At 47.7% G+C, this 20491-nt stretch overlaps 2 protein-coding genes across 2 annotated transcripts in view; both read left to right on the top strand.

Annotated features, from left to right (window-relative positions):
* Window positions 1–1257: 1257 nt before the first annotated feature.
* LOC114592271 (uncharacterized) lies at window positions 1258–9706 on the top strand. Its single transcript, XM_028720331.2, has 4 exons — window positions 1258–1364; window positions 3999–4820; window positions 5630–5756; window positions 6669–9706. Exons 2-4 carry the CDS (start codon window positions 4092–4094, stop codon window positions 7304–7306), a joined length of 1494 nt encoding a protein of 497 aa, XP_028576164.2. The 5' UTR covers window positions 1258–1364; window positions 3999–4091; the 3' UTR covers window positions 7307–9706.
* Window positions 9707–14488: 4782 nt separating this feature from the next.
* The window catches only part of LOC114591062 (uncharacterized), a 33807-nt gene continuing 27804 nt past the window's right edge, over window positions 14489–20491 (top strand). Inside the window, 5 exon segments of the mRNA XM_077923575.1 lie at window positions 14489–15498; window positions 16864–16981; window positions 17063–17314; window positions 18569–18620; window positions 18997–19000. Of these exon segments, the coding sequence (XP_077779701.1) occupies window positions 14587–15498; window positions 16864–16981; window positions 17063–17314; window positions 18569–18620; window positions 18997–19000 (1338 nt within the window). The 5' untranslated portion in view covers window positions 14489–14586.

The raw sequence follows: 20491 nt of genomic DNA, 5'->3' as shown, positions 1-20491 counted from the left end.
GCGGGAAGGTAAACGGTGTTTCCGTGTGACCCAGAAGTGTCTCCGGACAGCGCTGGCCCCCGGCTCTTGAGTGAGATGGGCGCACAACCCTAGAGTCTGGCAAGACTGGCCCGTACGGGCAGGGGTACCTTTACCTTTATCACAAGCGTAGCAGGGTGAGCTGGGGTGTTAGGGAAGTGGTGGTACTGGGCTGGGCTTAAGTTCAGTAGCAGAAGAACATCAAAGCATAAGCAGAGCTCTGCTGAGGCAAAGACCCATCTAGGCCAGCATACAGGATACAGTTAAAGCAGTCTCATACCACATTCAACAGTGATGGCTTCCTCCATTGTATCCTGGGAACTGTAGTTTCTTAAGGATGCTGGGAGTTGTTAGGACGCTCCCCCTTATGGCGCTACAGTTCCCAGGGTGGCTTCACAATTGATCCCTCTCCCCAGGGAATGCTGGGAATCGTTGCTCCAGGAGGAGCTTCCTAACATCTTTCTGCACCTTTTAGTTTTTATGTTAAAAACGTGCTTTATTTTTGAGGTTGGTTTCTGTACATTTTTTCTTTGTTTTTCAAGCTTTAATAAAAACAGCTTTCAAAACACATACACTCAACCCATCAGGCAACAGGCAAAAAGCTCTCTTGTGGGATCACGCAGGAGCCTTTCTTTTTCTTATCTTTTTTTTTTAAATAATAATTTGCATTTCTAATAGATTTTCAATAAAAGCAAAAAACAAAGTGTGGGACGCGGGTGGCGCTGTGGGTAAAAGCCTCAGCGCCTAGGACTTGCCGATCGAAAGGTCGGCGGTTCGAATCCCCGCGGCGGGGTGCGCTCCCGTCGTTCGGTCCCAGCGCCTGCCAACCTAGCAGTTCGAAAGCACCCCCGGGTGCAAGTAGATAAATAGGGACCGCTTACTAGCGGGAAGGTAAACGGCGTTCCGTGTGCTGCGCTGGCTCGCCAGATGCAGCTTGTCACGCTGGCCACGTGACCCGGAAGTGTCTGCGGACAGCGCTGGCTCCCGGCCTCTTGAGTGAGATGAGCGCACAACCCTAGAGTCTGTCAAGACTGGCCCGTACGGGCAGGGGTACCTTTACCTTTAAAAAACAAAGCAGGAGCCTTTCCTAAGGTCAAGCACTCTTCTCCGGAAAGCACGGGGTTAAAATGAGAAAGACTTCCCCTTATTCCTAGAGAGCACCGAGAAATGGAAGTGGGGGGGGGGTGATGGCAATGTGAGGGGCGGGTCCAAAATTTAAAAAAAAAAAACAGCACCGAAAATCTCCCCCCCCCCCCCCGCAACTCCTTGCATGAAATTGCTTTGAGCTTCCCTTCAGCGGAGGCAGAGAACAGGATCCGGGTGCAAGAAAAGCAAGGCGTGCAGAGGTGAGCGTGCAAAAAAGGGCGAAGGGGCGATGATGCATCTGAGAGGGAGAAGTGCAGTGGGAAATCGCAGGCTGCAATCGCACTGGTCAAGCCGCGGGCGACTTCGGTGGGGTTTACTTGGGAGTAAACCTGCGCAGGGATTGCAGGAGGGCGCAGAGGGGAGAGGCTCTTCCTCTGCAAGCCCAGATCAGCTCTTGAGGGAAACCTGTCCAGAGTCGTTATCTTGACAGATAAGAGTCTTTATCTTGACTGGTCCATCTAGCTAAAGATTGTCTGCACGGGGTGGCAGCAAGCAGCTCTCCTGGGTTTTAGTTTATTTTTTTCCAAAAAAAAATTATTGGTTTTCACAAAATTATAAACAAATACATAAAACAAACAAACATAATTCATAACCTTATTAAAAAATTACACTTTGTTAAGTGACTTCCTCGCTTCCCCTTGGTTGGATTTCATTGCATGTCCTTTTAACGGTTTTCCAAATCACAATTCTTATAAAGTTTAACTTGAACATTAACATCCTTAGATCTTTTCCTTTTGAAATTAAACATATTAATTCATCACTTAACTTAAGTAAAATCCTAAGCCAATTAAGCATCTACAAGCTATTTCCAATTAATTTAACTTAACATATTTAACTAAATAATCATTAAATTTAATCCAATCTTCCTGATACTTCTCCTTATTCTGGTCGCAGACTCTTCCAGTTAGGTCGGCTAGCTCTGAAAAATCCATCATCTTTGCAGCTCTCCTGGGTTTTAGGGGAACCCATGCAGAGCCCGAGCTATAGAAGAAGAAGAAGAGTTTGGATTTGATATCCCGCCTTTCACTCCCTTTTTTAAGGCGTCTCAAAGCCGCTAACATTCTCCTTTCCCTTCCTCCCCCACAACAAACACTCTGTGAGGTGAGTGGGGCTGAGAGACTTCAAAGAAGTGTGACTGGCCTAAGTTCACCCAGCAGCTGCATGTGGAGGAGCGGGGAAGCGAACCCGGTTCACCAGATTACAAGGCTACTGCTTTTAACCACTACACCATACTGGCTCTCCCCAAAGTTGCAAGGGGAACCTGGAAATTGCCCCACTTAGGGGGCTTCCATATGGTCGCTGTCTTGCAGATGCTCCAGGTGTCCCTATTTTCCAGGGACGTCCCTGATTTCGAGAAGTTTCTGATTTGATTCCAGGGTGTCCCACTTTTCCTTAGGATGTCCCTATTTTCATTGGAGAAATTTTGGAGGATATCGAGTTATCTGACCCCCCCCCCCCCCCGGAACCCTCTGAAGGCAATCCTGTATAAGGAAGTTTTTTTAAAAAAAATGTTTAATGTTTATTATGTTTTTATGTATGTTAAAAGCTGCCCAGAGTGGCTTTGGCATCCCAGTCAGATGTGTGGGGTATAAATAGTAAAATTATCATCATGGAATGGAACGTCCCTATTTTCATCGGAGAAATGTTGGAGGGTATGGTCTTGCACAGCAAGCCCTTTTCTCCAAAATAGCAAACTTTTTGCCATAATGGTCTCTTATTGCTGGCATGTTCTGCAATATATTCTTATTCTTATTAAATTTGTATACCACACAACATCCACATTATCTATCTATCTATCTATCTATCTATCTATCTATCTATCTATCAACTAACTTTGTATACAGCCATAAACCCGCAGGTCTCAGGGCAGTTACAACACAAAATCACCATATAAAATCACATCCATAGATCTCAGTGCTGTTCACAACATTCTTGACACAACAATAGTGACTCGGTGGTGGGTTTATTCTGCTTCCATTTGTTTTGCAACACGTCCTCAAGACCTCAAACCTTGGTTTAGGAATCTTGTTGGATGAAGGAATTAAATAACATCCACTGAAGCACACAAAGTACAACCAGCCACTGAGGAGACATTGCAAACCAACCGCAGCCTTGTGAGCATGGCTGGCTCGGCACCCTAAAACAGGAGTAGGGTTTTGCAGACCCCATGTGACTTTTTTATGGCAAAGCAGTAAGCAGATTCACTGTATACCTTTAAAGCACCATTCAACGTACATGTAAAGCACATGGCATCCTGGGAACTGCAGTTTCCTTGTCTCAGAGCTTCCATTCCCAAAACCCTTAGCAAACTACAGTTTCCATGATTTGTCGTGCTGTAAATGCGCACTGCCTATGCTTTAAACGCATGGTGTGGACCTTTAAAGGGGTCTAAAATTCCCGAGAAATCCCAACTTTAATGGAGTGGCAGACAAAAATGTTTGAATACATAGAATTGGCGAAATTGACTTATAAGATTCAGAACCAAAAAGAAGCAAAGTTCGAAAAGGATTGGAGTAAATTTGTTGAATATATACGGAGTAATTGTAAGAATTTAAAAACACTAGCAGGATTAATGTAAATCTTGTGATGTGGATGGCGTGTAAATAAGAAACTGTAAGAAAAGATTTGAGACATGAAAACCGTTGATGGGATGGAAGGAAGTCCGGGTGCAATAAGGCGCAGGGTAAATAAGAAGACATACACATTTTTGAATGTAAGAGTATTTGTTTTATTTGTTGTTGTTACAAAAAAGCAATAAAAAGTATTGGGGGGGGGATAAATAAAGGGATGTAAAATCCATTTCTTTCCCTCTCTTTACATCTTTCTTCCCTAAGGAGGAGACCACGGTGCCTGTTTCAAAGATTGCGTCTCCCCCTTTGGATTCTAGCATTTTCTACGCCAACTGAGACGGCCACTCGGAAAACAAAATGGAGGTGCAAGACCCAGCAGGCCTCACACGAGGGCTGGGATCACAATGGGAAGGAAAAGTCCTCCATGCAAACAAGGCTGGGAGAGAATTGTTGCAAAGGATACCTCTCGACCAAGTTAAACAAGAGCGGCATGAGGGCCTGTTGCAACATTGGGAAGCCCAATGGCAGGAGTTCCTGAGGAAAATGGAGTCTCCCCACTCGGACTGGGGGACCCCACTGTTGCCAGATGAGCCCTCGCCCTGGGTGGACACGAAGGCCTTCCTGGCCTCCTTTGAGCAAGTGGCCAAAGCCTGCCGGTGGCCCCGGGAAGAGTGGGCGGCCCAACTCCGCCCGGCCCTCAGCGGGGAAGCCGAGCGGGCCTTCAACAGCCTGGATGCTGGAGACAGAGAGGATTATGGGAAAGTGAAGGCGGCCATCTTGAGAGGGGACGCCATGAGCAGGGAAGAGCGGCGCCAACGCTTCAGGCGGTTCTGCTACCAGGAAGCCGAGGGACCCCGAGGGGCCTACGGCCATCTCCAGGATCTGTGCCGGGGGTGGCTGAAGGTGGAGAGGCACTCCAAGGAGCAGATCCTGGAGCTGCTGATCCTGGAGCAGTTCCTGGCCATCCTGCCGCCCGAGATGCAGAGCTGGGTGAGGGAGTGTAGCCCCGAGACCTGTGCCCAGGCGGTGACCCTGGCCGAGGATATACTGCAGATGCAACGAGAGGCTGAGAGATGTGAGAAGCAGGTAAAGGTGTTTTCCTGGTACTTGGTTGTAGGTTGAGTGATGGGACATAGGTTGAATTCTCTACCCATCCCAATGTAGGGGGCGGGGAGGAAAAAATGAATGGTAAGCTGCATTGAACTACGTATTTCTTGGACTGACATAACTGCCAGAATTCTCCATGGCCCTGGACATGTTCCCTCCAGTTAGACTACTTTAGTGCGCTCTTTGTGGGGCTGCCCTTGAAGACTCTCCATAACCTGCAGCTACTGCACATAGCTGTCTCCCTTTTCTTGCGAGGAATCCTATTCAGAATAAGGAAATTTCCCTTTAAAAAAAGGGAAAAGTTGACAGCTATGCAGCTATGCAGAATACCACCACAAGGGGCTTGAGCAGTTCTATGATTCTAACTAATTAGTCGTTTTCTTTACCTCTTATTCCAGTGACTGGGGTTGTTCAACTTGGCAGATAGTGTTTACACACACACACACACACACACACACACACACACACACACACACCCTTCCAAAAGGATTTTTAAAAACCCAGAATAAATAAATATATTTGAAAGGCACAAAGGACATCAAAAAAGGCATTTTAAAAAGAGTGGCAAATACTCACGGCTAATAAAATCATGGATGGCAGGAGGGCAGCATAAAATTTCCCCCTGGATTTTAGCAGTGATGCACTCTGCTAGGGAGGGCATTCCACAAGTGGAATGGAGCCACCACTGAGAAGGCCCTGGCTGCCAGTGCAAAATGGTTAGCCCATCTGCTGGTGGCTGCACCACCAACCCCACTCTCCCCTGAAAGAATTCCCTTTTGCCGGTGCAGGTACCATTTGAGGATGCAGCTGGGAGTTCCTTTGAGGCAAGCCAGGCTCTGCGTGATGCCGAGCAGGTGCCACCGTCCATGGAGACCAAGCAGGAAGACGACAATGGAGAAGAAGCCAGCCTGTTGGGTAAGGAGTGACACAGCCTCTGGGGGGCCAGGTTCTGGTGTGCTCCCTGACTTCTTCTCTGACTGTGGCTCCTTCCCTTCTGTAAAGGGAACATGTACATGTTTTCGCAAAACAAATATTGCCTAACATAAAGCATTTGTGTGCATTATCTTCACTAAAGTGTGCAGCGTTGTGGGTACACTTTATCCTAGTATATGTATTTTTTGTATGCATCTTGGGGCTGCAAAACAGCATTGCAAGGCTCTCAGAAGTGCAAACTTCGAAGGGTGGCTGTGTTCATGTATTGTTTTGGAACAGGCAAATTAGATGGATTCTAATTTGAACATGATTATATTTCTCCCCCAGCCTCTTTAGCTAAAACCAACCATAATTAGAGTTCCTGGCGCATCTAAACTCCCAGAAGTCCTCATTGCTTTCTGCAAAAGTTTCATTGATATCACACAGCAGAGCTGTTTCTTCACTTCAGGAGTGGGGAGATTTTGGCCTTCCAGATGTGGTTGAACTACAACTCCCATCAGCATCACCAGTGATCTCTCTTTGGGGCTGGAATTGTAAACCCAGTTGCGGAAAGCCACAGATTCCACATCCCCATGGAGAAAATCCTTCTATCATGTATGCACACAAGACAATCCCATTCAACCCTGTGTTCTCTTCATTGTTAATTAAAAGCTTCCTGTCTATAGACTGAGCCCATGGCCCGGGATGATGGGCTTTGTAGTTCAGCAACATCTGGAAGGCCAGAGAGTCCCACAACCTGCTACATCGGAGACTCGTTTTCATATGTGGGGATGGGAAGTTCCTGTTGTCCTGTCTTCCTCCTAACCACCTTTGTTCCTTGCTTTTACTTTTCCTTTCCCACCACCCCCTGAAGTCCTGGGAGTAAGTGATATTGGGGTTTTCTCGTTTCTCCAGGTGGTCAAGGATGGTTGACTGTAGATGTGGGGGGAAATCATGTGCCGGAAGATTCAGGAAAAGCACAGCCATGCGGGGCGACGACAGCCAGCCTGGAAGACCGGGGCCACGGGCAGGCCAATGTTTCTAAGAGTCAGCACAGAGCGGAATCCCAGCAGGAAACCCACCCGGAAGGTGGGCCTCTTCCTTCCAGCGAAGGCCACATGGAGCTCAGAGGACTTGCCGTCCAGCAGAGAGCCTCTGTTGGCAAGAGGCAAAACCTGTACGGCGCTTACGGAAAAAGCTTTGCACGCAGCTCCTGCTCCGCGAAGAACAGTCGGATGTGCAAGAGAGGGAAGCGACACCGGTGCTTGGACTGCGGGAAGTGTTTCCTCTACAGATCGGGGCTGGCTGCGCACCGACGCATCCACACCGGCGAGAAGCCGTACGTGTGCTCCGAGTGTGGGAAGTCCTTCGCCTGCAGCTCGGACTGCAGCCGCCACAAGAGGACGCACACGGAGGAGAAGCCGTACGAGTGCCCCCAGTGCGGCAAGAGGTTCCGGCAGCGGTTCAGCCTCAGCAGACACAGGCGGGTCCACGTGGCGGAGGACCCGTGCACACGCTCGGATCGCAGGGAAAGCGCTGCCGCATTGGCCTGAAACGCCTCCTTGCCGCGATGGAGGAGACCATTGCAGTATGCAAGCAAAATAGGTGGGGGGAATTGGCTGAGGATTACCTGGAAAAAGAACACAAGACCCTTGGGATGTACGAACCTGTCTGAGTCAGACCACTGGTCCGTATAGCTTGGCCATGCCCACACGGACTGGCAGCCTCTCTCCAGGATTTCAGGCAAGGAGCATATCTCAGTCTTAACCTGGAGACAGAAGTCTGAACCTGGGACCTTCCGTATGCAATCAGATGCTCAAACCACTAAGCTACGGCCTTTGCTTAGGTTTAAAACAATCCATAGCACCGATAGGAAACTTGGGAAGCTGCCTAATAGCAGAGGTTTGTTCCACCTTGTTTGTTATTGGCTACAGTGATCGGCACAGGCTCTCCGGGGTTTCCGGCAGCAGACATTCCCAGCTTTGTAGGGAAATTATACCTGGGACCTTTGCATTGCAAAGAAGATGTTCCAGATTTCGGACTTGGGACCTGTTCTGGGTGAAACTTTTAAGAGATCAATAGGAGAAGGAATCCCTCCCACCCCCAATCCACGATTCAGGACACCACCCAGGAAAAGCCATCTTAACTTCTTCCAGCCCCTGCCCCTTCAACCCGTCCACACTGAGTTGCAGCACTAACTCGAAACGATACGGAAAAGAATACGTTGCATATCCTTTAGTTCTTTCCAACACTGTGTGTTGATCCTGCTGGCTAAGAGAGAATTCACTCTCCAAGGGTTTTCGGTGGCCAAAACGAACACCAAAATGGGGCATGATATTTGCCAGGATAATTGTTTTGTTCGCATCGCTGTTACGGTTCTAGAAATAAATATAAATATTTTTGTAAAAAAAGAGAAATGCAACAAATGTTTGGCAGAGGGAAATTGGTGGGAGGGGTACACTCAGTGAGGACCGAGAAGAATGTTCAGTTGGCGCAAGAGTGATCCAGGGGATGGTGTGGAAAGGTTTTTGAGGAAAAGTTGCAGCATTTGGGACTTTTTCTAGTTTAGAGAAAAGGCCAGCTGCAGGTGACATGGTCTCCTTTCAGTCTCCTCTTCTAAGGACGTCAGAGGAGCCTTGCAAGATCCGGCCAAAAGCCAATCGAGTCCAACTTCCTGGTTCCAACCAGATGCCAACAGGAAGCTCAAAGGCGGGACATGCGCAGGGGCTCACTCTCCCTTCTCTTCCCCAGCGACTGGCACACACAGAGGCAGGTGACTTCCAATCCCAGACCTTCCATACAGCTAAAGATACAGGAGACATCTGATTCAATTCATACTTAAAGGTGAAGTTACCCCACAGGCATACGAAACACAGAAAACATCTTTCACAATCTGCACTTCTCTAAATTTTGCAGCGCAGTTCTCCAACAAAGCAGTGTGTCAAAAAATGTGTATTATTATTATTATTATTATTATTATTATTATTATTATTATCACCTTCTAAACCACTGCCTCAAGGCGATTTGCAAATAAGATAACTTGAAAACAGTTAAAAACACAAAAGCAGCAGATTCATTTCAAAAAACCACTAAAACACAGATACTTGTGACACTTGAAATTCCTGCATTGCAGGGGGTTGGACTAGATGACCCTTGGGATCCCTTCCAATTCTATGATTCTATGAAAAGACCCATTTATCCAGCTGAGAAAGCCTGTAGGAACCAAAAACTGTTTTTGGAAAGTGCAGATAGCGGGTGTCCGTTGACAAGGACACTATTTCACAGAACAGGTAGTAGCCATACTAAAAGCCCTGTTCTGAGTTACTTCAGAGTGGGCTTTTGAAATCTTTGGAAGTTGCAAGAGAGCCCCTCCTGTAGATCACAGTGCTCCCTGTAAAGAGGAAAATTTTGTGGAACCACTCTGGGAAATCTAGCTCTGTGAGGGAAGCAGTGGGGTCTCCTAACATCTCTCAGCACCCTTAATTAACTGCAGATCCCCAAACTCTTTAGGGGGAGCCATGACTGTTTAAAGTGGTTTCAAGGCACGATAAACGTATGGTGTGAATGTGGCCTAGGTCAAGCATGGGTTGCAGAACACAACCACACAAAACCCACCAGTCCGAAAGGGCCCGAAGCCATTCGGAAAACACAGTTCTTCATAACCTCTGGGCATGAACAGAGCAAGCCTTTTCTGTGGTGGCTCCCCACTTTTGGAATGCTCTCCCCAGAGAGGCTCGCTTGGCACCATCACACACCCACACACACACACCAGGCTTTTGGCCTTTTTCTCATATGTAGTCTTTTAAATGTGGGTGAGATTTTTTAAATGTATTCTCTTTCTTCTTGGTTTTAATGTATGCGGGGATTGTTAAGGATAATGATTTAATTTCCTGAAATGGAAATGTTTGCTTATGTTAAATCACTATGCACTTTTAACATGTTTCCCCTGCCCCCCCCCCCCGGCAGTAGCTCTCATATGATTGGCCGACTATGAGTCACATGACAGAGGTATTCCATTTGGTTGTGACTGTTATTCCAGTAACTGTCGTTTTTTAACTGCCTTTCTGATTTCTCTCTCTGTGTGTGTGATGGAGAGAAGGGCTGCTGAGAGAGGCTTCTCCGGATGCTGCCGAGGACAGTGTTGTGTCAGTGTGATCTGTCTGAAGGGAAACAGACAGAGGAAAATCCCTAAATGCTAATAGTGAGAAACCTGAGCTGTAAGGAACAGAGAGAAACCTTTCATAAGAAACTGCAAGACCTGAGTAAGGCAAAAGTCTGGTGCAAGTCTCAATACAGTTTTGTTTATAAGTCGAAGAAGACTTCAACATACCCTCCAACATTTCTCCGATGAAAATAGGGATGTCCTATTGAGCCTAGGGCTTGCTGATCAGAAGGTTGGTGGTTCGAATCCCTGCGATGGGGTGATCTCCTGTTGTTTGGTCCCAGCTCCTGCCCACCTAGCAGTTCAAAAGCACGTCAGTTGCAAGTAGATAAATAGGTACCGCTCCGGCGGGAAGGTAAATGGTGTTTCCTTGTGCTGCTCTGGTTCACCAGAAGGAGCTTAGTCATGCTGGCCACATGATCCGGAAGCTGTCTGGGGACAAAGTCGGCTCCCTTGGCCTATAGAGATGAGCGCGCAACCCCAGAGTCATCCACAACTGGACCTACCGGTCATGGGTACCCTTACCTTTATTCAATAATAATTTTATTTATACCCTGCCCATCTAACTCGGTTGCCCTGGCCCCAACCACTCGGGAGGCTTCCAACACCTATGAAAACATAAAACATTAAAAAACTTTCCTATACAGAGCTGCCTTCAGATGTCTTCTAAAGGTTGTGTAGTTACTAATTTTATATTCTGATTTTATCCTGCGAACCACCCTGAGACCTGCGGGTATAGGGCGGTATATATAGATTCAATTAACAACAACAACATCAATGATAATGATCTCCTTGGCTCTGGGGTTACCTAACTCCATACCCTCCAATATTTTTCCGATGCAAATAGGGACGTTCTAAGGAAAAGCAGAACATTCTGGGATCAAATCAGAAACTTCTGTAAATCCGAGACTGTCTCTGCAAAATAGAGAAACTTGGAGGGTCTGCTTCAATCTGCAATTCAAGGGAGAACGTACCCATGGTTGAAAAAGCATGAGATTATAAATTTACAGTATTCTTCTCACTTATATAATTAGGAAAGTAAATACAGTATAAAGAGTCTGGACATTGTATAGTCTTCACAAAAAAGCTATCAATCACTCGATAAGGTGACTAACAAATTCAATGATGATGATGATGATGAAGAAGAAGAATGGCAAGTCCCATACATACCATAGAGAATAATTTCAAACTTGCCAGGTGGCAACAGCCTCTTTCAATTATCGAATGCTTGGGGAAAGTTTTTTATTTTAATTTTTAAATTCTTTCTGAAAGTCTTGTAATGAATGAGCATGCTGCATAAAGCACATTTTATATATGTATGTGTGTGTTATAGCTGTCAACCGTCCCTTATTTGGCGGGAAACTCCCTTATCCCAGCGCTGTGTCCCGCTACTGTCCCTTATTGATTATGTCCCTTAAATTTCCCGGGTTTCATGCTCGCCCGGCTCCGGAGGGAAGCAGCGGCTCGGGGTCCGCCGCCGCGAGAGAGAGAGAGCGCGCACGAGCTGTCGTGTATCCGTCTCTCCCTTTTTCCTCTCAGGGGTGCGTCATTATAAGACGAGTGGCAGCGGTCGGGCAGGCAGCCCCTCTCTTGTGAGACTTCTGCTGTGCTGCCAGGGGAGGCGGCAGCGGCGGCTGAGGAGGCGGCCTGAGGGAGGAGGAAGAGGAGGGGATGGGGAGGGACACAGAAGGGCGGCGCCGCAACTGCCTCATGCCGGGCTCGCATGCCCTCTCTCTCGGGTGGGGAAGGGCCGATGGAACTCCTCGCGCCAGGACGACGGCAGCCCCGACATGCTGCTTAGCATCCCCTCCAACCAGTGCAGCATCTTAATGCAGTGATTTCCCCCTCTGCATCCCTTTCATAACTCTATTTTTATAAATCATTTGTCCACCCATAGTTCAAATTTTTACTACACGTTTTCTGTCAATCCTACCAATGTATGTAACTCTTGACAATAGCTTTTCAACGAAATCATAAACTTTCCCCATTCTTTATTAAAGAGGTCCTCTTCCTGGTTTCTAATTCTGCCTGTAAGCTTTGCCATCTCGAGGTCGTTCATCAGTTTTGCCTGCCCCTCTTCTTTGGTGGGAGTTGTAGACCCTTAGGATCATCTAGTCCAACCCCTGCAAAACACAGTCAGTCGCAGCAAAAGCAGCATGGCTCCATCAGTGGCGGATTTCTGTATAAACTAAGCAAAATCCCTTATTTTGGCTGCTGATCCCTTATTTTTCAAATCTGTAAGTTGACAGTTATGTGTGTGTGTGTGTGTGTGTGTATGTATGCAAGTGTTTAAAAGGGTTAAATTGAGAGAGCGTTTCTTTCCTAGAAAAGATAATCAAACCCAGGAGGAAGAATAAAAAAAAACCACACCAGTGGCGCCTCCTTCCCCGGTTTGGTTTTTGCATTTAAAGTCCGCTGCATAAACGTGAAGGAAGAGGGAAGCGATCTTGGTGCATTGAAAAGGTGAGAGTTGTGGGGCGGGAGAGATTCATTTAGAAAAGGGAAATGTAGGAGGGAGACAGCGACGGGAGACCCTTCCTCCAAGTCCCGAAGCGCCCCTTCCTCTGCTTTTTCTCCTTCTCGCGCATTCATTATGATTTGCGCCCCCGAAGGTAATCTGGGCGGTGAGACGCCAACCCAGCTTTCACTCCTGTTAGCTACTCTTGGCGCCTGCCAAAGTTTCGGGGCAAACGCGCCTCTTGCTCCCAGTGTGGTGTCCTGGTTAGAGACCTGGGTTCAGATCCTGACACTCTGCCTTGAAGCTCACTGGGGTGACCTTGGGCCAGTGGCTGCCGCTCAGCTTTGCCTACCTCACAGGGCTGTTGCGGAGGAATATTTAGAAATATATTATTATTATTATTATTATTATTATTATTATTATTATTATTATTATTATTATTATTATTATTATTATTTATACCCTGCCCTCCCCTGCCAGAGCCGGGCTCAGGGTGGCTAACACCAGTAAAATTACAATAAAAACATAATAGGGGACAGGGGGGAAACAAAACAAAAATAAATAAATGATGATGATACTTGTGGGATAGAAATAAAATAAATGATGTTGATGATGCATGAGGGATAGAAATAAAATAAATGATGATGATGATACTCGGTCCATGCCCTGTCGATTTCCGAAAACCCCAGTCTACTTTTTCGTCCTACTTTGTTTGTGCTCTAGCTAGCGCAAGAGTGCCCTTTCTGGAGGACAATAATGCAACACTATTTTATCAGTATGTTTTGCTTATTGCATTTATTTTTAGCCCACTGCTTTCCCCCCCCCCCCAAGGTGGTGTACAAGGCAGTTCTCCCCTTCCACATTTATTTATTTTTTAAATAATATTTATTAAAGTTTCAAACAAAATAATACAAGAAAAGTAAAAAAAGAAAAAAGAAAATACAAAAAACAGAAAAAAAGAATAACAATTAAAAACAAATCAGTCTTTCCATATCTTGTCTTTCATTCACTTGTTTCCCTGACCTCCTCACACCTCCCTTTTTTGCATTCCAGTTCAGTTAGTTAATTCAGCAAATCCTTTCCCTCTTTGTTCTTATCTTAATCCTTTATCTTAGTATATTATTACTTCAAGTTCACATCTATTAACAATCCATTTTTACATAGACCTTAATAACATTGCTGCTAAAACCACTTAACTTCATTCCAACATCATTCTAACATTCATTAATTTTGCAGTATTTCTGTAGATAGTCTTTAAATTTCTTCCAATCTTCTTCCACCGACTCCCTCCCCTTCCACATTTAAAACCCGCAACAGACTGTGGACTCAGCTATGATGCTCCCTGGGGTGACCTTCGACCTCTCTTAGCCTAGCCTACCTCACAGGGCTGTTGTAAGGATAAAATGGGAAGGGGGGGACCATTTACACCACCTTGAAGCTTGTCAGAAAAATGAGCGCTTTTTTGTAACATGTGTGCTGCAATTTTACCATTTGGCCAGAACGTTTATTTTTTAAAACAATAATGTGGATAATAGTAATGCTGCCAACCTAGAGTGTTTGACATATTTTGTGTTCGTTCTCTTTTAGACGCATTCCATTTTTGTGCCTGCGCTTCTAGCATAAGCATCAATGCATACAGATCAGTTGTATTGCTGACATAGCTTTAAGTACAATTACAGTCAACATGCATGGCCTTTTCAGGGATACAGTTTGCTGCAAGAGCTATTGTGCTTTGTATTGAGTGCTGCAAACCTGCGATGTATAGCTGCTTGTGTTCTCGCGATAAGAGATTTAGCTTCTCTCTGCCCCATGGGAGGGGGGCGGCTGCTTGCAAAGGAAAATTCTCAGCAATTTCTCAAAGCGACAGGCTACTATAAGTTCGTTTTAACCGTCACTCTCAGGGATCCACAATGTCATATTTAGGGGTCGTCCCCCCACATTTTGACATCCTTGGGTACCAGTCAGGGCCTGGTGCTGATCCCTGCTGCTGATCCCTGTATTTTAATTCCCCACAATGCCCCTGACATAACAGTGGCAGCCCCCCATAGCTGTCAACTTTCCCCTTTTCTTGCGAGGAATCCTATTCGGAATAAAGGATTCCCCCTTTAAAAAAAGGGGGAAAGTTGACAGCTATGCAGCCCCGCTCAGTAATATATCACTGCTGTCGCTTGGCACCGCTGCCAAAGAGAGTTGAGGGTGGCTGACCTTCCAGAATGCTGGCCCTGATTCTCCCTGATTCTGGTTTTTCTTCTTTTTTTATGCAGGTAAAAGCTTTGTGCCTATGTCTTCAGGTACCGGTTGTTTATTCTAGTGTTTTCTTCAGTCCAGCCCCACATCTGTGGCTTCACACAAGGATGAAAATCGAAGAGCAGGACCCTGCGGGCTGCACACAAGGCGAGGCGTCAGAAGGAACAGGAAAAGCCCCATACTTGGGCATCGCAGGTTACAAGATGGGCATGGAGGGAGCGGTGCATTCTGGGAGTACCGGGGAGATCCTCAGAAGGTCAGTTTTGCATCAGGTGGAGGAGGAGGCGGAAGAAGCCTTGAGCCAGCATTGGGAAGCCCAAGGGCAGACGTTCCTAGGAACAGTGGAGGCCCCTCGCTTGGGCTGGGGGGTCCCACAGGTGCCAGAGGAGCCCACCCCCTGGGACGATGCCAAGGCCTTCCTCACCTCCTTTGAGCAAGTGGCCGAAGCCTGCCGGTGGCCCCGGGAAGAGTGGGCGGCCCGCCTCCAGCCGGCCCTCAGCGGAGAAGCCGAGCGAGCCTTTCGAAGCCTGGAGGCTGGAGACAGAGAGGATTATGGGAAAGTGAAGGCGGCCATCTTGCGAGGGGATGCCATTGGTAGAGAGAAGCTGCGCCAACGCTTCTGGGGCTTCCGCTACCAGGAGGCCGAGGGGCCCCGAGGGGCCTACACCCGGCTGCAGGAGCTTTGCTCCCGGTGGCTGAAGCCGGAGAGGCACACCAAGGAGCAGATCCTGGAGCTGCTGATCCTGGAGCAGTTCCTGACCATCCTTCCGCCGGAGATGCAGAGCAGGGTGAGGAATTGCGGCCCGGAGACCTGCTCCCAGGCGGTGGCCCTGGCCGAGGACTTCCTCCTGAGGCAGCAGGAGGCCAAGGAAGAGCAGGTGAGAGTGTTTCAACCTTGTACAACAGGGAGTATGGAGGGGCATTTTTGGTTTGAGGGCCACATTCTCTTCTGGGGGGGCCACATTCTTGGGAGGGGGGGAGGGCAAAAGAGGCACCTTTGTACCAGAAGCTCCAAGCGAGCCATGCCAAAGTCAAAGGTTTCTGCACATACAGCCAGGGGAAGGAGCCTGAAAGAGGGAAGGCAGGGACCCTCGCAACTGCTTCGTGGGGCAAAACCTAGAAAGAGTTGCTGAGACCACTAGGCCTGTGGTGTGTTTTCTTGAATAAAGATCTAACTTCTTTAGCCACGGGTGATTTATTGTTCTATTGCAGGCCTGTGCCTGTTAGAATTCCTGATCTATGATTGTAGTCAGGGGATTTTTGTCTATCACATGACGGTGTGTGTTTTGACTCCACAGAGTGGGAAGTGACGGAGACAGGATGTTTGTGTTGCTGTGTTTCCTGAAGTGGGACTATTGCCCTTTGTTCTTTCTCTCTTTGCTGTCTGATGCTGGGGGGGGGGGAGCCATGTTGCAGTGCTCCCTGCGTGTTTATATGTAAATAAAGTAGATTAGCCAAAATGCTGAGTTGCTGAGGTCTGCCACGCGCAAGTTGTGCAAACTCTGCGGATCTCTAAGTATGCCGGTGTCGGTTGGCATCGGTCGCTGTGATGTTTGGGCTGAAGAAAGCTTATGAAGCTCCCGAACAATCGACCAGGAGGGAGGGAACGTGCCAGTCGGGCATGTGTCTCTGCCAGAGTCCTACTCGAGTGTAGGCTGAACTCCTGACAATGCCAATGCCAGGCCTGACAGCAGTGACGGATTTACATATAAGCTAATCAAGCTATATCTTAGGGCCTCACTCTCTTGGGCGCCCCAAAAGATTTAAAGGGAAAAAACACTGGATGTGCATTTCCAAAATATAAGATAAAAAACAAATAAAATAAAACCTACATACAGCAACAGTGTTTTGTGTTGCGTATGGACCTATTAGGTCAATAAATTACCATATAGCATATATTCAACACAAAAAACAGTGAAATTTTGTTGTTGACAAAGAACAGCTGGACATATAAAGGGCCCCATTACCTTCAGTAGCTTAGGGCCTCATCAGACCTAAATCCGGCCCTGCCTGACAGGTTCTCACAGTGGCATCAGCCAGCTTCCAAGCAGGATATGAGAGCAATAGCAACTCTCCCCCTGTGTGGTTCCTAGTAACTGGCATTCAGAGGCACACGCTGCCTCTGACAGCCGAGGTAGACCATAGCCATCGTGGCTAGCAGAAGCCACTGATAGCACAGCATTCCTTTGCCACTTCTCAGGACTGTCACTGTACCCTGAAAGCATCCCTTTCCATCCTTACAGGTCACCTCAGAAGAGGCAGCTGTGAACTTTTCTGAGGGAGGCTGGGCTCCACCTCCCATGAAGGAGAAACATCTGCATGTAGAAACCAAGCAAGAAGATGGAGATGCCAGCCTGTTGAGTAGGGAGGAGTCTTCATTTTTTGAGGGGGGTGATGCTCAATAAATCGGAACTGTTTGGAATTATCTCGTTATTTTTCCAGTAGGAAAAGAGCGGATGACCACAGATGAGGAGGAGAAAGATGTACCAGGCAGTTCAGAACTGGTGGGACCGCAGGGGACGTTGACCTGGAAAGTGGAAGAGGAACTTCTTCTGTGTTGTGAGCCTGAAAATGTCTTGGCAAGTCAGGATGGAGCAAGGTGTCAGCAGGAAACCCACCCAGTGGAGGGAGCTGTTGGTGCCGCTCCTTGTAGGGAAGGTCACGAGGCCCCCAGGGAAATCACAGTCCAGGCAGGTAAGAAATGAACACGGGGACATTGAAAGCTGCCCTTATAGAGAGCCAATGTCATGGGATGGTTGGGTGCAGAGGAATGGTGGGAAGAACCGGCTGGGGAACCCCCAAGGGAAGAAGGCTCAGAGGCCAGGGATGTGTGGTGGGACAACCAGGAGTGGTCAGAGGGAGAAGACAGGGAAGAGGCTGTGTCGGAAGCTGAAGAAGTAACAGGGCAGGGTGAGTCTGTGGCAGAGAGAAGTCCAGAAACAAAGGTAATAATAAAAATAATAATAATAATATATTTTATTTATACCATGCCCTCCCCAGCCAAGATTGGGCTCAGGGCGGCTAACACCAGATATAAAACAACTGTTTGAAATACAACTTAAAAACCAAGATTAAAATACAACATTAAAATGCAGCCTCATTTCAGCCGAAACTCAAAAACTTTTGGGGGGATGAAAACGTCAAGTCATGGTAGAAGCTGAAGCAGGGGAAGAGGAAGCCCAAGAGGCAGAGATGAGTCAGGCTGGTGAAGAGTCATGGGGATTTCCCCCTCCTGCTGTGAAAAACTCAATTCCCCCCATCTCCCTGAACCAGAAGAGGGCTGAAATGGGCTTCACAGGCTTCACTCAGGCATAGTCTCGGGTTGCTAGGAAAAAGCACAGGAGAGGAGGGGACTTAGATGACTGTGGGGAGGCAGGGACCTATAATCTCAGCAACTGATTTCATGGAATAAGAGCTACAGGAAATAAGCTGCTGTGCTTATTAGGCCTGACACGCAGCCAAGTCTGCAAAGATTGTGTTTTTGCTAATAGTTAACTCCAACTTGGAACTGTGTGATTTACTACTGACTCACTCTGTGATAGCCAGAGACCATTGGCCAACCTAGACCAGTATTCTGTACACTGACTGGCAGCAGCTCTCCAGAATTCCAGGCAGGGGGTGTTCCCAGCCCTCCCTGGAAAAGCCAGGGGTTGAACCTAGGAGCTTCTGCATGCAAAGCAAATATTCTACCCCTGAGCCGGATCCCTTCCAGAAATGGGAACGTAAGGTTGTAGGAAATGCAGATGGAGCCCAATACCAAGTTGACCCCACTTTGAATCCTTACCTAGCCATGAAGTTCGCCGGTCCAAACTGCCTAACTTACCTCAAAGAGTTGTTGTGAAGATAAAAACAGGGGAGGGCCGTGTATTGTAGCCCCAGCTTCTTGGAGGAAGGGCAGGACAAAAATAAAAATGTATTGATGGTGATGTCTCTTCTTTCCCCCTGCAGGAGGATCTCTGATCCCCAAACCAAACCTCATTTCCTGGCTGGAAGAAAGCAGGTAGGTGCTATTTTGCTGAGAGAGAATTGTGGGGTACCCTTGTGGGGGCGACGGGCTGATGGAACCCCACCCCACATAGGAGCAAACTCCTATGCTCCAGGGCCACTTCAGCCCGCACAATAAAATATTTGAGGGGGCCAGGCGTCCACATAGTTGATGGGCATTCCCATTCAAACGGTGTGCGTGCACTACATCATGTGATCGATTATGCAAGGCGAGGCTTACCTGGGCCCCCACAATATTTTATTCAATATTTCACCCCAATATTTTATTTCACCCCAAATTGCTGCTCCAAGATCAGAGGTTCTATGCTACTAGCCATGATGGCTAGCACCTATTTCAACTGTCTGGGGGCAAAATAAGCCCCTGAATCCAGCCAGGTAATGTCATACCCTCCAACATCTCTCCACTGAAAATATATAAAAACATAGGTAAAGGTAAAGGTACCCCTGCCCGTACGGGCCAGTCTTGACAAACTCTAGGGTTGTGCACCCATCTCACTCAAGAGGCCGGGGGCCAGCGCTGTCCGGAGACACTTCCGGGTCACGTGGCCAGCGTCAGTGGCGTAGCGTGGGTTGTCAGCACCCGGGGCAAGGCAAGTAATTTGCGCCCCCTAACCCGTGGATTTGCGCCCCCTAACCTGTGGATTTGCCCTAACCCCAGATGTTGCGCCCGGTGCGGCCGGCCCCCCCTGCACCCCCCACGCTACGCCACTGGCCAGCGTGACATCGCTGCTCTGGCGAGCCAGAGCCGCACACGGAAACGCCGTTTACCTTCCCGCTAGTAAGTGGTCCCTATTTATCTACTTGCACCCGGGGGTGCTTTCGAACTGCTAGGTTGGCAGGCGCTGGGACTGAGCAACGGGAGCGCACCCCGCCGCGGGGATTCGAACCGCCGACCTTTCGATCGGCAAGCCCTAGGCGCTGAGGCTTTTACCCACAGCGCCACCCGCGTCCCTATATAAAAACATAATAGAATATTAAACTTTTTTTTTTAAAACCTTCCCTATACAGGGCTGCCTTCAGATGTCTTCTAAAGGTTGTATAGTTACTTATGTCTTTGGCTCAGGAGTTGTGTAACAACATACCTTCCAACATTTCTCTGATGAAAATAAGGATGTCCTAAGGAAAAGCGGGACATTCCGGGATTAAATCAGAAACCGAGATGGCTTCTCTAAATTTGGGACTCTCCCTGGAACACAGGGACACTTTGAGGGTCTGTAATGTGTACAGAAATGCACATAACTAATGTAAACTATGCATTAAAATGTATATATTGAGGAAAGTACAGTGGTGCCTCGCAAGACGAAAATAATCCATTCCGCGAGTCTCTTCGTCTAGCGGTTTTTTCGTCTTGCGAAGCAACCCTATTAGCGGCTTAGCGGCTTAGCGCTATTAGTGGTCTAGCGGCTTAGCGGCTTAGCGGCTATTAAAGGCTTAGCGGCTTAGCGGCTAAAAGGCTATTAGCGGCTTAGCGGCTATTAAAGGCTTAGCGGCTTAGCGGCTAAAAGGCTATTAGCGGCTTAGCGGCTTAGAAAAAGGGGGGGAGCGAAAAAAATCGCAAGACTCGCAAGACGTTTCCGTCTTGCGAAGCAAGCCCATAGGGAAAATCGTCTTGCGAAGCGCATCGAAAAACGGAAAACCCTTTCGTCTAGCGGGTTTTTCGTCTTGCAAGGCATTCGTCTTGCGGGGCACCACTGTAACATGCACAAGCTGTTGATGCAGCGTAGAATAGCATTAGTTTTTTGCTGCCGCATCACACTGTTCACTCATGTTAAGCTTGTGGTCCACCAAGACCTCTGGGTCTTTTTGACATGTACTACTAGTAAGCCGAGTACCTCCCATGTTATATTTGTGCAGCTGGTTATTCCT

This window comes from Podarcis muralis, chromosome 2 (genome assembly GCF_964188315.1).
Source record: "Podarcis muralis chromosome 2, rPodMur119.hap1.1, whole genome shotgun sequence".
Lineage (NCBI taxonomy): Eukaryota > Metazoa > Chordata > Lepidosauria > Squamata > Lacertidae > Podarcis > Podarcis muralis.
This window is presented reverse-complemented; position numbering and strand designations above follow the sequence as displayed.